The sequence below is a fragment of the Zootoca vivipara genome, chromosome 1, assembly GCF_963506605.1.
Source record: "Zootoca vivipara chromosome 1, rZooViv1.1, whole genome shotgun sequence".
Taxonomy (NCBI): domain Eukaryota; kingdom Metazoa; phylum Chordata; class Lepidosauria; order Squamata; family Lacertidae; genus Zootoca; species Zootoca vivipara.
The window spans coordinates 39,634,504-39,649,722 of NC_083276.1; the positions used below are offsets into that span (position 1 = coordinate 39,634,504).

Here is a 15,219-nt window from a genome sequence, read left to right on the forward strand (position 1 = left end):
GTGGGTTGGAAGTGATCAGTGCGAGTTTTAATCCCAAAACTCTGGAAGAGTTCGGGTAGCCAAGCAAGATTGTCTTCCATGAACACGGTTTTATTAGTCTGTGATTGTGGAGGCCAATTCTGGATCCACACGTCCTTCCACAGTGGGGACATAGGTTTCCGGGCGGGAGTTGATCATGGTGAGGGTTTGCCAAGCGCGCCTTCCTCTTAGCGCGTTTCTCCCTTTAGACCTGAGTTGGAGTTTCTTCAACGCCCATGACACCTTTGGTAAAGGCTGTTCCACAATCGGAGCGCTCGCAGGCCAGTGTTTCCCAGTTATCCCTGTATCAAAACTCTAGGAGATGACTCGCTGCAGGGCGGGGGAAGACATTAAGTGGCCAAAAAGCAAACAAAACCACCTGCGCCCTCACTCTTCAGCGTCAGCCCCCTTATCTGCAGTGTGTGTAAATGGGAGGACAAAAAAAAGCCCATCTGCCGGGGCTCGCGTCTCCCTCAGGGAATCCTGGCAACCGTTCCTGCTGCTGCACCTGCGAGGGGATAGGAGAAGGATGCAACGGCGGCGGACAGAGCCTCACCCCCCCAACCCACTGAATGATTCATCTTTCATCGTGCTGTGCGTCTACGCAGGCAGCCTCTCTCTGCGCCTGGCCAGGCAGGTGACGCTCGAAGCAGCCGGCGAGCCGCAGAAGCAAGAGAGGAAGAGAGCGCGCGCGCGGCCCTCGGGCTTCTCCCGGTCCAGAGTGGTGAGTGCGTCGCATCCTTCCCTTGGGAAACGGAATGGCGGCGGAGGGGGACCGGGAATACCCTGTAGCGCTGAGCAGCGGCGACGCAGGAGAACTGAGACTGCACGGGGCACGGGGTCGAGGGGGGGTGGGAGGGAGGTTTTTTTCGCTTCCTTTCTCCCCAAGGAGCGGGGAGGTCTTTGCTGAGGGGCCAAGAATGGGAAGCGTAGCTCTCAGGTGGAGTCTCGAGCTTCCTGCTCCCCCCTCTAAAACAGGGAGAATTTAGGTCGCAAAGGGTGCGGCCACGCTCAGCCCTTGTTTTCTGGTAGCGGAGTGGGGGGGGGGAGAGAGAAATAATGTTGCGAAGAGGAGAAATTCGTCTCGAAATCCCTTAACGGGGGTATTTTTAAAAACGCATGGGGGGCATACAAAACGAATAGCATTTGAAAGGCATTCGTGGGCCACTCCACTTGTTTTCCCGCTTAGGTAGGCCTCTCCCGTGTTGGCTTTAGAATAATGATAATAATAATGCCGCATGTGCTGCGCCGGGTATGAAATAAGCTTTCCCAGCATGCACTGTGAACGTGAAGAAATGAAATATAGGCTTCAATTTTGTGTCCACTTGGGAGCATAAGGCTACAATCTGCTTGTGTTCCCATTTATCTGGGAGTGAGCCTCCCATTGAGTTTGATGGGGTTTATTTCTGAGAAAGGTGCGGCAAGTTTCATTAAACTGAGTAAACAAAACATGCCTAGGATGTGGCTGGGATATTTTACAAAGGTAAACAAGGTGATGTGATTTGGTGTGTTCGTGTCTGCTTAATCTCTTTGGCCTTTTGGAGAATCCTATCAAATTGGAATAAACAGAGGATGAAAGGGGAGAGTGGAATATGTGGGGAACATGTTACATGTAAGAGCATGACAGTTACGAGTTTCTTGAGTAAAATAAACAATGCATCAGTCACAGAAAATGTTCTGCTTTCTAAATCAAGGCTGGCAGCCCATGACCATTTTGCCTTTTCCAAATTTAAAAAATCCTTGTACAAGGACAACATTGTACAATTTAATTGTAAAGGAACTGAAGCTTGACTTCAAAACAAATCTAATGGATTCTGGACCCAAATCGAAATACTGTAATAACAAAAAGATAGAAAGATAAATACAGCTTGAAACATACGGCTTGAAAAATTGTTTAATAATCAATATTTGTGCAATAAGTTATTTGCATGATTTAGTCGTAAGTGTTCAATTGGCAGTGCAGAGTTGAATATAAATGCTCTGGGGCCAAATTCCAGTTTCTGTACTGCAGGATTACTACTACCACTATTATTACTATTATTTATTAAATTTTCTATACCACCCTTCACCCGAGGATGGTTTACAATATGAAAACACAAAAATATATAACATACTAACAAACAAAAACAATGCCCCCGCCTCTGCAGCCTTTTTAAAAAGGCCATAGGTTGTTTAATTAGGTAAAGGGCTGGGAGAAGAATTACTGTATGTTTTTGCCTGGTGCCTAAAGATATGTAACAAAGCCACCAGGTGGGCCTCCTTGGGGAGCTGCTACAGAAAAGGCCCATTCTTGTGTTGCTGTCCTCGGGACCTCTCATGGAGGAAGCACACGAAGAAGAGCCTCCAAATATGTTCACAGGGTCTGGTTTGATCCGTATTAAGAGAGGCAGTCCTTAAGGTACTGTGGTCTGGAGCCATTTAAGGCTTTATAGGTCAAACCACCAACCTAGCAGTTCGAAAGCACATCAAAGTGCTAGTAGATAAATAGGTACCGCACCAGCGGGAAGGTAAACAGTGTTTCCGTGTGCTGCTCTGGTTCGCCAGAAGCGGCTTAGTCATGCTGGCCACATGACCCGGAAGATGTACGCTGGTTCCCTCGGCCAGTAAAGCAAGATGAGCACAACCTCAGAGTCATCCGCGACTGGACCTAACAGTCAGGGATCCCTTTACCTTTAGGTCAAAACCAGCACTTTGAATTGGGCCCAGAAACTAATGGGCAGCCAATGCAGTCAGGCCAGGATTGGCGTTATATGTCTGGTAAGCAACCTGACTTGAATTCTGCAGCAGCTGAAGTTTCCGAACTCTCTTCAGAGGCAGGCCTATGTATAATGTGTTGCAGTAATCTAAACTAGAGGTTATCAGAGCATAGGCAGCAGATGTTAGGCTATCCCTATCCGGATTAGGGGCGCAGCAAGGCCACCAGCTGAAGCTAATGGAAGGCACTCTGCACAACCGAGGCCATTTGAGCCTCAAGAGACAGCAATGGATCCAGAAGTACCCCCAAGCTGGAGACCTCCTCCTTCAGAGGGAGAGTAGTCCCATCAAGAGCAGGCAGCCTCCCATCCATCAAGTTTAGGGAACCTCCCACTAACAGTGCATTGTAGTCAAAGTGGTGCCATCCAGCTATTGTGGACTACAACTCCCATCATCCATGGCCATTGGCCATGCTGACCAAGGCTGATGGGAATTGCAGCCCACAAGATTCTGAGGGTGGAGAACCACATTGGCTACCTTGGGTGGTTTATAGAGTTCAAACTTGGGTGTCTCTTCTTAGTTTTGGGTTTGGGTTAGGATTGTTGTTGTTTTTAAAGTCTCTTGTGGTCCACTCTTGTGGTCACAGTTAGGTTGCACCTTTCCCCAAGCTAGAGGGGAGGGAATCAGGGTAGATCATATTCTCCAGCCATCTCCTTACCTTCTTGGTTTGACCTACATTTTTCCTAACAAAGGTTATCTCTGTCCATGGCCTATGAAAGAATATTTACAGTCATTTTGGGCCCCATTTACTCTGCTCAAATCCCCGATCACAAAGGACCATATACATGTAATCTACCTTTGTATAAAAGGTCCCACCACTGGTTTATGGAGCCTTGCCTTTGGGAAACTAGTTTATTTGCCTACAGAAGCTGACCAGTTCCCTGTTTTTTTAAAAAAAGGAGGAGGTGTGCTATTTTATATTTTCATTCATTTATTTCTTTGGCACAGGTTGCAAAATACAGATTGACGGCACCATGGCTACTACTGTGCTTTGCAGCATGATACTTCTGCTGACCTTTAGGCTGGCTTTGACTTTTAGTCACAATCCCAGGAGCCCAGACAGAGTTTCTGAAGCTGATATCCAAAGACTTCTACATGGGGTAATGGAGCAGCTGGGCATTGCTAGACCCAGAGTCGAATACCCAGCGCACCAAGCAATGAACCTTGTAGGCCCACAGAATATTGAAGGTGAATATTTATCATTCTGAATTATTATTGCTGTTACTTTTATAATCATTCATTTTTAAACCAATACTTAACTGTCATTCTGTATGTGATTCCTTAGCTCTGGATTCATATCAAATGGGGGGGGGGGGAAACCTATCACAGAAAATAAGGTTAGTGTTAGGTGGTTTATTTAATTTGTGAAGCAAGTGTTGCTGATTAATGGTAGAGTCCTAAGCACATTCATTAGAGAATGAGTTCCCCTGAACTCTGGGACGTGCTTCTGAGCAAGGATGCTTAGGAACACTCTGAAAAAATTTCTCTCTCTCTCTAGTTGAGGCTGTGGGCCAATTCAAGTACTGTACTGCTTCCATCTTGTGGAGACAGCTGGAAATTCTTCTTTGCAGTAACAGCTCCACGTGGCTGTCATAACAGGTTAAAGCTGCTAAAGACATGGGTTGTCAATTGTGTGGAGAGTCTCCTTGCCAGCATGCCCCTTACATTTTGCCAGGCATTTGGCTTGTTTCACTTAGCTGTTGTCGTGTATATTTCTTCTGCTTCTTTTATTTCTGTTAGTAGCAGTATTTTATGGCTGTGAATTTATTATATATAATTGTTTTGGTGCCTGGGAAAAAACATTTTTGTTTAGGCAAGCTTACCCAGATATGTAGAATGTTGATATGCATTTTAACTTGTTTTTGCCTTGTTTTGTTGATTTTAATTGCTTTTTGGATGGTTCAAATAGCTGTTTTTAACTGCTTTCATTGATAATTTTGTTGTTTTATTCTTTTTGTAAACCACTTTGAGGTGTCCCCCCCCCAACAATCAAGCATTATATACATTCTATTGAATAAATAAATGGTTGCAAGCCACCTTGGGGATTTGTTGCTGAAAGGCAAAGTAGACATTTTAAGAAGTAAGCAAAATTCCTGATAGCTACTAGCGTAGAAGTTCTCCATCCCATTGGAGTCCTCCATGGGAAGCATTGTTTGTGACTACCATATTGAGCGGTTGCTATGTTGGAAGCATTTCCTGCAGCTTCTATGTGAGCTTTAACAGTTGAATCCCGTTCTCCGCAAGGAAGAAAGCCCAACAGCTTGTATACTTCTACACTGGGCTGGGGAACCTGTGGTCCCCCATATGTTGTACTACAAGTCATCCCTTTTGACCTTCTGGCTGGGGCTGATGGGAGTTGGAGTTCCCCACCCTTATTCTACACCAGGGGTGGCCAACTCCCAAGAGATGGCAGTCTACTCACAGAGTTAAAAACTGGCAGTGATCAAAGGTCAAAGTTGTTGAGCTTTTTTAAAAAAAGAAAGAAAGAAAGGAAAGCCCTGTTTTTATGGGTTCAGGTCAAAGCTTTTTTAGGGAGGAGGACAGCCCTGGTTTTGGGGGGTGCAGGGAAAAAATGTTGAGCTTTTTTTAGGGGAGCCAAACTTGTTGAGCTTCATTAGGGGAGAGCCAGTGATTTGCCACAGACGTCCAGTCACGATCCAGTCACAGACGTCACGATCTACCGTACCTGTTGGACGTCCCTGTTCTACACCAATAGAAGTTAATGAAATAGAAAAAAACCATTGAAATGTTACGGATCATGACATTATATCGCCAGTATATGACATCTGTGTCAAATGCATAAGCACCAGCACAAATGTTGACCCTTGTGGTTCCAGAACACCTGATGTGCTCCAGTTTTAAGCTGAGCTTAAAACACACTGCAGTCCTTTACTTTTTTACCCCCTAACAATTCCTCAAATTGTTTGCAGGTTTCTTTTCAGATGCAAATAGCAGTTTGACAGGTGGAGGATGATTTTAGTCAGGGGTATAGCAGAAGTGGGAAAGAGTTTAACTCCTCCCCCATTCCTTGTGCTCCTCTCAAATAGCATAGATGCTATTTGCATTCACAAAATGTCCCATCAAGTTTGGCTCTGTGAGTAGCTCTGAAGTGCAGCTTTAATTTTTTTGGCTCTTCGGCCAAAAAAGCCTCTCAGAGCAGCTGACAAGTCATAAAAAAGAAACAAAAAAAGACTGTCCCTGTCCTCAGACTCTTGGTCCATCGATCCCACTGGGATATCTTGGCAGCAGTACTCCAAAGTGTCTCCAAAGTGCCGAGACCACATAACACCGGTCTTGAAAGATCTACATTGGCTCCCAGTACGTTTCTGAGCACAATTCAAAGTGTTGGTGCTGACCTTTAAAGCCCTAAATGGCCTCGGTCCAGTATACCTGAAGGAGCGTCTCCACCTTCATCATTCTGCCTGGACACTGAGGGCCTTCTGGCGGTTCCCTCATTTCGAGAAGCCAAGTTGCAGGGAACTAGGCAGAGGGCCTTCTCAGTGGTGGCGCTTACCCTGTGGAACGCCCTCCCATCAGATGTCAAAAAGGAAAACAACTACCAGACTTTTAGAAGACATCTGAAGGCAGCCCTGTTCAGGGAGGCTTTTAATGTTTAATAGATTATTGTGTTTTATTCTTTTGTTGGAAGCCGCCCAGAGTGGCTGGGGAGACCCGGCCAGATGGGCGGGGTATAAATAATAAATTATTATTATTATTATTATTATTATTATTATTATTCCATGCCCTACTGCCTGATATGCTTTTAGCTGGACATTTCAAATATTGAACCTGGGACTTACACATGCAGAGCATAACAGCAGCTATAAATTCATCTGTATACATGTGCTCTGTTACTGAGCTATGGCCCTCCCTCTTTCACAAAACTATCCTGTCAAAAACTATCCTGACCTTTGGAGTTCTTTCTATTGAGATTTCATCAGCATATAAAATGCCACTTCTTAGCCACATCACAGCATAAAAGAAAGATCATTTTGGAACATTTTAAACATTTACTTAAGGTAATGTACAAGTACAACTACTGTACAACTCTGCGTTTCTAGTTATCACTGAAACTCTGAAATATGTCTAAATGTGTTTATGAGACTTGCATTGTTGATTATGCAGTCAGGGACCGTGTTGCTATTAAAATAGGTTTCAGTGGGCTACCTTGATAAATGCTTTGCTGTTCCTTGCTTAGGCATTAGGTGGCTGTTGAGTGCTGGATGTAAGTTCTAGGAATCCAGTTAAGACTGTATTTATACATTTTAGTCAGCGGATGGTGCACTGTAAGCAGCAGCCAAATGCATTTTGGAAGTGTGTAATGGAATAATGTCCAAGATGTTAGTGTTACAAATCAAAGCTTTATGTTAACAACAATTTATTTGCTGGTGACTTGGGTTTCCTTTGAAGACCTGCTATAATTCCTTATAAGAACAATAAAATAATTAAGCATAGCAGTAACTGCAGCCTTCCTGAATTTTCTACTCATATTGCTGTGCAGTCCTGCTTGGTGTCATTTAACCATCTACAGAAGGGTTATTTAAAGAGCAGGGAGTGGGGGAGTATGAAAGCATGTATTCAGAAGAGCAATTCTTTTTTAATAGACTATCATAAACCAGAATTTGGAGACGAAAGATTTAATCTGCCCCGAGTTCATCCTCATCAAGTATTTCATGGTGGGTGGAGCCTTACGTTCCTCAGAGGGCTGAGTGAGTGGGGGGCGGGGCTTTAGAGATACCTTATAATCTGTATTCCAAGGACCATGAGCAAGGACTGCTAAATTGAACTGTCTCAGTATGGCAGTGCACCATAGGCTTTCTTTCACACGACAGCTTGTCAGCGCTGAGCAGTTGTGTAGCCTTTCCTCGGAAAGTGCCAATAAGACTTGCCACGTATACCTAATCTATTTATTTAGTGCATTTCTTTGAGGGCATATTACCCTTGCAAGGCAGTTTACAGGAAAATAAAATAAAACTTGTTGTTGTTTAGTCGTTTAGTCGTGTCCGACTCTTCGTGACCCCATGGACCATAGCACGCCAGACACTCCTGTCCTCCACTGCCTCCCGCAGTTTGGTCAAACTCATGTTCGTAGCTTCGAGAACACTGTCCAACCATCTCGTTCTCTGTCGTCCCCTTCTCCTAGTGCCCTCCATAAATAAATAAAACTACTAGCACTTAAATAACAGAGTCCAGAGAGAAAAGTATTGATAACACTTTACTGAGGAAATTAGGGCCGGGGGTGGGGGGCGCTTGGGAAAGGAACAGAGAGGTTTTTGTCTTTCTTAGTTCAGGCTTTGTACGTAGCAGGGAGACATTTAATCAAACCTACAGAGGAAGGTTCTTGCAGAACAACACAGCCAGTCGGAGCACACGCTGCTTCAGTGAACATCATGCCATTATGCTGGGTTGCTCAGTAAGACCCCCCACCCATCAACTCTCTTGTTTAGTTGACTTCAACATTAAATGAATGATCTCTGCTGCTGCACTTCAAACAAAAAACATCCAAGAATTAACAATAACAACTAGAAGAACTTAAAATTTCCCAGCACAGCAGATAAATAAATAAAGAATAGACCTGAATAAAAATATAAAATTCAGAACTGAAAGCATGCAGTATATATTCCCACCCCACCCTGCCAGCACATGCAGGGAAATGGGGCGTAGCATGTGACTTCTTTCTTCTTCTTTGGCGATCACTCAGAGCCAAGTAAGATTGTCTTCCATAAACACGATTTTAACAATGGGTCCGTAAGTGACTGTGGAGGCCAATTCTGGATCCACACATCCTTCCACAGTGGGGACATTGTTTCCAGACGGAAGTTTATCATGGTGTGGATTTGCCAAGCATGCCTTCCTCTTAGCACGTTTCTCCCTTGCGTCCTGAGATCGAGTTTCTTCAAAGCTCATGACACCCTTGGTAAAGGCTGTTCTCCAACTTACCAGCTCAGGAATAACATGAACATGACTTATGAGGCTAGAGAATATTGAATAAACCATGATCAGTATAAGTATTGCCTCCACAGGTGCCTATTGTGTGTATTGTGTGATAAATTTGCACTGTTGTCCAGCCAACAGTCTCATCAAGAGGGCGGCCTTGATGCTATAATTGTCATTGAGAGGGTGGTCTATTAACTTTCATGCTTGACAAGGCAGCATGTTTATACTGCATTATTTTGATTTTTGAGCTGTGCTTCTAGTAAGCCTAACATCGAAAGAACAATGCTAGAATTAATTGCGTGTTTGAATTACTGTCTGCAATATAGGAGCCAGTACTTTGTTTCTGCCACCCTGGTCCTTTACTAGGTAAACAGTTTAGGAAGGTTTACAAAATCACTCAAAAGTGCAAAAATAAGGCATTAAAATCATGGGATTATTTACTCTGTTTTATGACGAAAACAAAGGAACTGGGCTGGGGAGAAATTTTGAACTGAAGGAAACAATAATGTGTATCTGCAGAAAAATTGCTTTGTATGTAGTCCAGGGGAATTTTGGCAAGCACTTGACATTTTAACTACGTACACACAATAAATAATAGACTATATTTGGAGGCTCTGAGGTGCTTTTTTTCATAGTGGGCAGAACTCTGGTGCAAGAGGTCTGTACAATGTACGGAAGTTGACTTGATGGTGTCTGAAGGATGTTCTGCAACTAAATGGTAAACAAGAATATCTAAACACTTGGAGGGATGTAATACAAAACAATTAAATCTCCATCTTTGGGATTTAAAAGCATCTAACATTCATTTGAAAAGCCTGTGTTTTTGTGCATTGTAGAGATGGTGCAGATACCAAAAACTCTTGTTTGTTAGCACAATGACCAGAAGGATATAATACTGGGAATTATTTCCTATAGACTCGCTGCTCCACTTCACAACATATCTACACAAAAAACTTGTGTTGGTGAGGTTGCCATGTACACATCACTAGAACAGAGGGTATGTACCACAAGAAAAGAGGAGACAAAGTTGCACACACACACATGATGCACATTTAGAAATAATTTAAGGAATTTAGTTACAATTTTACAGAAGGGAAGCCAATTAATTTCCCACCGAAACAACTACAGTACTGTACAAATAAAAAAATAGTAATTCGAAATAAATAAGATGTGCAAAAGAACCTCAAAGCAACCTTAATATACTATATGGAAGTGCTAAAACACAATAATATACCATGAACACAAAATATATGGAAAATACAAAACTGCAGTCTATTGACCACTAAAGAAATTAATTCCAATTCTTTTGGGCTATGGTGATTTTTACTATGAGGCAAGGTGGCGGTCTTGTTCTTGTTTATTAACCTTAATTAATTGGCAAGCCAGCAGCTCACAGCTGCTATTCACTGCAGAGTGAATCCTCAAATGCCCCCGTTTCCTTTTTCAGTGAGATGGGGCTACGGGGGCAGCCATTTCTTCCTCCATACGATATCCCTGAAAAAGGATATTGTGCCATTTCCAAAGAGTACTTGATGCTTCGATTCATTATGTGCTGCAGCTGCGAGCTATTGGCTTGCCAGTTAATTAAGTTTGAAGGGGGGGCTGGGGAGAAGAAGAGGAACACCAACCACAGGCCACCTCACAATTCTGGACTAAGAGTGAAAGAGGACAGGTTTGGTATGAAAGACGACACCTGGCAAAAGCTATGTACTGGACTTACTGTACCAGTTTCAATGGTCTTGGGTTTTCCCATAGAATCTTGGGAGTTGTGTAAGTTTTCTCTTAGAGATTCCTAGCCTTCCTTCTTCAAAGAAGTAGAGTTTCCTGTGAAAAGGAATGACTGTTAAACCTTTTTGTGTCTATGGCACAGAGAGGCCTTTACAGTTTGAGTTACATAACAGAAAGGAAGCTTTAATTTATTATTATTATTATTATTATTATTATTATTATTATTATTATTATTATTATGTTTTATAAACAAGAATAATGCTATACAAATAAGTATACCAAGTTTTCTCATGTCATCTGTATATCACAAAAACAGCATAATAAATGTGAAAAAATATCTACAACATGTTTCTTCATAATAATAATAATAATAATAATAATAATAATAATAATAATAATAATTCCCCGCCCTTCCCAGTCAAGACCGGGCTCAGGGCGGCTTACAACAAGAATATCAAAGCAAGCATAAAAGAAACAATTCAATTAAAATTCAGATTAAATACAATGTTAAAATTCAATTTTAAAATTAGGAATCTACAAGTGCAACCTCATTTAAATATCTGTAGGATATTAGTGGTCAGTGTATGAGTTCTTGGTTTATGAATGGGTTTAAACAGGAAGGAAGAAGAAGTAGTAGTAGTAAAGGGGTGAAGAGGGGGAGTGGGGTGGGGTGGTTATGCTTCTGTTATTCTATTTAGTGTGTGTGAGGGGTTGTGTCAGCATCACTTGTGTGGGTTCTCTTACTATTCACTTGTTGTATTTCCTTGGTGGTGAGAGAGGTTGGGTGTGGCTTAGGGTATGGTTGGTTGTCTTTGGTTGTCTTTATAACTTTTTAGTTATAAAGGGGGCTTTGGTAATTTTGACAGAATTTGAACAAATCGGAAACAGATAAGCAAATGAGGAATACATGGTTTCCCACTCTCACAGTGAAGTGAAAAGAAGACTCACTAGGGGGTACTACGGTAACTTGTTGGAGAACACTTTAACTTCTTAACAAGCCTGTTTTGAAAGCTCATTCCCTCCAGATTAAGAATTTGCAAGGTAGCAAGTGATGTGATGCAGAAGGAGTAAGGCCTAAGAAGAAATCTGAATTGTTGTGTGCTCCAGTGTACCCTCTTTGGCAGTTAACGCTGCATCATCCATTCCAGAATAAATAATCTGTTGTTGCTCTTTGATCCATTAAACTACTGGTGTGCCAGTAGTGGCTGCTTCTCATTATCCCATCAAAGACAAAAAGACATGAATTACTTCAACCTGCCCACCTCCACTATTTTTAGATGAATAGATGTGTTCTTTTCATGAAATCTATATTGACGTGGGAGAGAGAGAGAGAGAGAGAGAGAGAGAGAGAGAGAGAGAGAGAGAGAGAGAGAGAGAGAGAGAGAGAGAGAGAGAGAGAGAGATATGCAACGAGTAGGAATTTTGGATAATTGAACATAACAGGGGAAAGTGCTGGACCAAATTAGGATCTGTGCAGCATACCACTGCTTTCAATAGTGATCAGTCAGATGCTTGTTTGATTTCAATGTCAGCACATGGGCTAAAGTTATTTGTCCCCAGCACCTGGGACTCTGAGGTGGGTGCTGCCTGTGAGCTCTTTACCTCTAGAAAAAGGTAGGCTGACCACAGGCTATACAAGACACCCAAAAAATAAATTAAGCTTGTGGCTTTTTGTGGACTGCCATTAATCACCTAAGCTAAGAGGCAAGTCAAACAAACACGACAAAAGAAATCTGAGGCGTTCTTGAACCTGCTGTACTTTGTGTGTAAATTTTTATTAAAATAAAACTAGACATAAAGTTAATTTTCAAAATATTTCTATTGTTTTCTGTTAACCAAATCCAAATAGTCACTATTCTCCAATTAAAATTTGGATGGCTATGCAGAAAGGAAGTGCAGAATCCTGAATTCCAAATTTGTGATTTTAAGCATACTACAGTAATACTGCTTTGCACTTTTTTTGTATGGAATTTCTTAGCCAGATGCCTATACTTATTCACACCCTACATTAACTAGTTCACATGTGAAAGACATAAAAGATGCACAGAAACAATGTTTTGCGTATGATTAGCATTTTTCTCAAAACATCTGGACTCTTTTCCTATGGTTACTTATGTAATTTCTAAACCAAATATATAATTTCTGTAAAACTACACATTGTATAGCATTTTAAATGATATGCTTAACTTTGTCTTCTTGCATTATGCTGTTGTCCCACAGCACTTGATTGCAACTTTGCAGAGTCATTTACATGAAGATTTAGAGCAAGACAAAGTGTTGTCCATGTTCCAAGGGAAAATGTTCATTCATGCATGTTCTTAATCATCTCTTAACTATTTTGAAGAAGGAAAAAACAGTTTTTACTCGTGGAGATATAAATCCTTATTTATAATCCTGTTTGTTACATGATTAATAAATAAATAAAACAGCCAAGACTTCCTGCCAAGTCACTAACAGCCTACAACTTGTCATTATGTTTCATTGTAATTCCCCCCCCCCAACATTTATACATTGCTTGATTGTAATAAAACCTCAGTATACAAAAAGAATAGAGCAATAAAATTATCAGTAAAGAACAGTTAAAACTTAGTATTTAAAGCATTCAAAAATATTTAAAAGCAACAATAAGCTAGAACCAGATTAAAACATATGACAGTCTCTACATGTCAGGATAGGCTTGCCTAAACAAAGATGGTTTTAGCAGGCTATTCCCATTATAGTTCACTCCATTGATCAGATGTTTCATGGGAAAGCTGTTCCCATGCTACCTGCTTTCTGCATAGTACGGTATAATAGCTTCAAGTAAGGCCCTGCTTCACATCTAAAGTGGTGGTGGGGTGATGGTTGGCCTAGTATGGTTGATCTTCACCAGGCATGGCCAAACTTGGCCCTCCAGCTGTTTTGGGACTACAACTCCAATCATCCCTAGCTAACAGGACCAGTGGTCAGGGACGATGGGAATTGTAGTCCCAAAACAACTGGAGGGCCAAGTTTAGCCATGCCTGATCTACACTGTCCTCCTAGAGCAGTATTATTGGCTAGCTTATGACATCACCAAAACGTTACATCGTGATGGTGAAGCGATTGTGAGTCACTAATGTCACACCCACCCCATCCATTTAAAGTACATAGCTTCCCCCAAAGAATCATGGGAACTGTAGCTTATCTCTCACAGGGCTACAATTCCCAGCACCCTCAACAAACTACAGTTCCCAGGATTCTTTGGGGGAAGCCATGTGCTTTAAGCCTGACTGGGATTGGGTGTGATCCTAAAACAGATGGGAAAATGCTGGCTGTGGATCTTGACTAGGATGAATGAACACTTTCTCCATCTTCAGGAAGCCCCCTTAGACCAATGACTGAGAGTTCAAATGCCCATATTTTAAGACTTCTGCTTTTGCTTTTCTGAGTTTGCTACCCATGGGGGTCTTTCTTCCTGGATCCATGCAGTATTTGAGGCTAGTGTTAATGTACATCCTCAGGAGCACATCCAGTTTCAAATCCAGATGTCCAAGAAGAAATGGATGTGGAAAGTTATTGAAAGGGAACAGAGGGAAGCTTCATGTTCTGTCATATAGTCCATTACTGTAATGTAGCCTGCCCTCTTGATGCTAGAGAAATAAACAAGGGTCTTGATTTTGGTTTCTTAGTAAATCTAATGTAGTAAAATCATCATGTTATCAAAAAGATGGTGTGTGTGGTTCTGTCTTTATTAGGTGGAGCCCATGAAGGTCTTCAGCACCTTGGTCCTTATGGAAATATACCAAATATTGTAGCTGAGTTGACAGGTGACAACATACCTAAAGATTTCAGTGAAGATCAGGGATACCCAGATCCTCCAAATCCTTGCCCAGTTGGAAAGACAGGTAAGTTGCATGGACTTACTACAGGATTTTGTGTTAAATTCTGCAAGAGAAGTGAGAGGCATTGCAGCCAGCAAAAACACTCAAAGGAGTATGTGAAGCAGGGCCACTAGGAGTGTGACTTGGGGAGAATCCTAAGGGCTAGACAGAGAGACGTTGAGGGCCACATTCAGCCCCTGAGGTGATATTCCCCATCCCTGTTTTACATTAATCCACATTTTTCTACTAAGAGTGAATTATGAACATAGTTGTGGGATTTAGATTCTATTTAATTTACACGGCTGGTTCTGCTTCCAAGGTGCAGGTTTTGAAAGTATTGGCCATTTTTGCCAACAAGGAGGCAACAGGTAGGATGGACAACTGGGGACTAATTAGCAATGGGAACATGGACCAGAAGGGATGGGGGAAGTGAAAAGGAATGATGCAGGCGATTGACGCCCTGACCATGGTCTGCTTTTGCATAACTGGCCAGTGTTTTCTTCAGATGCTGATGACAGTGTTCGCCAAACATAAAGGTGGAAAGTCTGCGAGATTATATATTCCATTGTAGCAACCCCATAATGTAAATATGTCACACAGGGTTTTGGGTTATTCACATAATCATTTTCCAGGATACTTTAAAAAATCCTAAGAACATTTACCAGAAAGGTGCCTAGAGGATGGAATGCTTAAGAGTAGGACAGCGACCCTTCCACAAAACAGTGTCAATTGTTCATTATAACAAAGCTGCCTGCTCCTAGGTAAGCTTATTTAGTTCTGAGATAAGCATCCAAAGGGTTGTGGTCCAGTAGCACAATCCTGTGCATGTCTATCAGAAGTAAATCTCACTAAGTTCCATGTGACTTATTTCTAGGTATTGTGTGTATAGAATGGTAGCCTTGGTCTCCTTCCCCTTTCTGACTGAGTCTAAGGCAGAGCT

General features: G+C 42.0%; 1 protein-coding gene across 1 annotated transcript in view; it reads left to right on the forward strand.

Annotated features, from left to right (window-relative positions):
- The first annotated feature begins 455 nt into the window (after positions 1–455).
- Positions 456–15,219, forward strand: part of SCG5 (secretogranin V) — a 29,523-nt gene continuing 14,759 nt past the window's right edge. Inside the window, exons 1-3 of the mRNA XM_035110663.2 lie at positions 456–742; positions 3,721–3,960; positions 14,154–14,303. Of these exons, the coding sequence (XP_034966554.1) occupies positions 3,747–3,960; positions 14,154–14,303 (364 nt within the window). The 5' untranslated portion in view covers positions 456–742; positions 3,721–3,746. The remainder of the gene's footprint in view (positions 743–3,720; positions 3,961–14,153; positions 14,304–15,219) is intronic.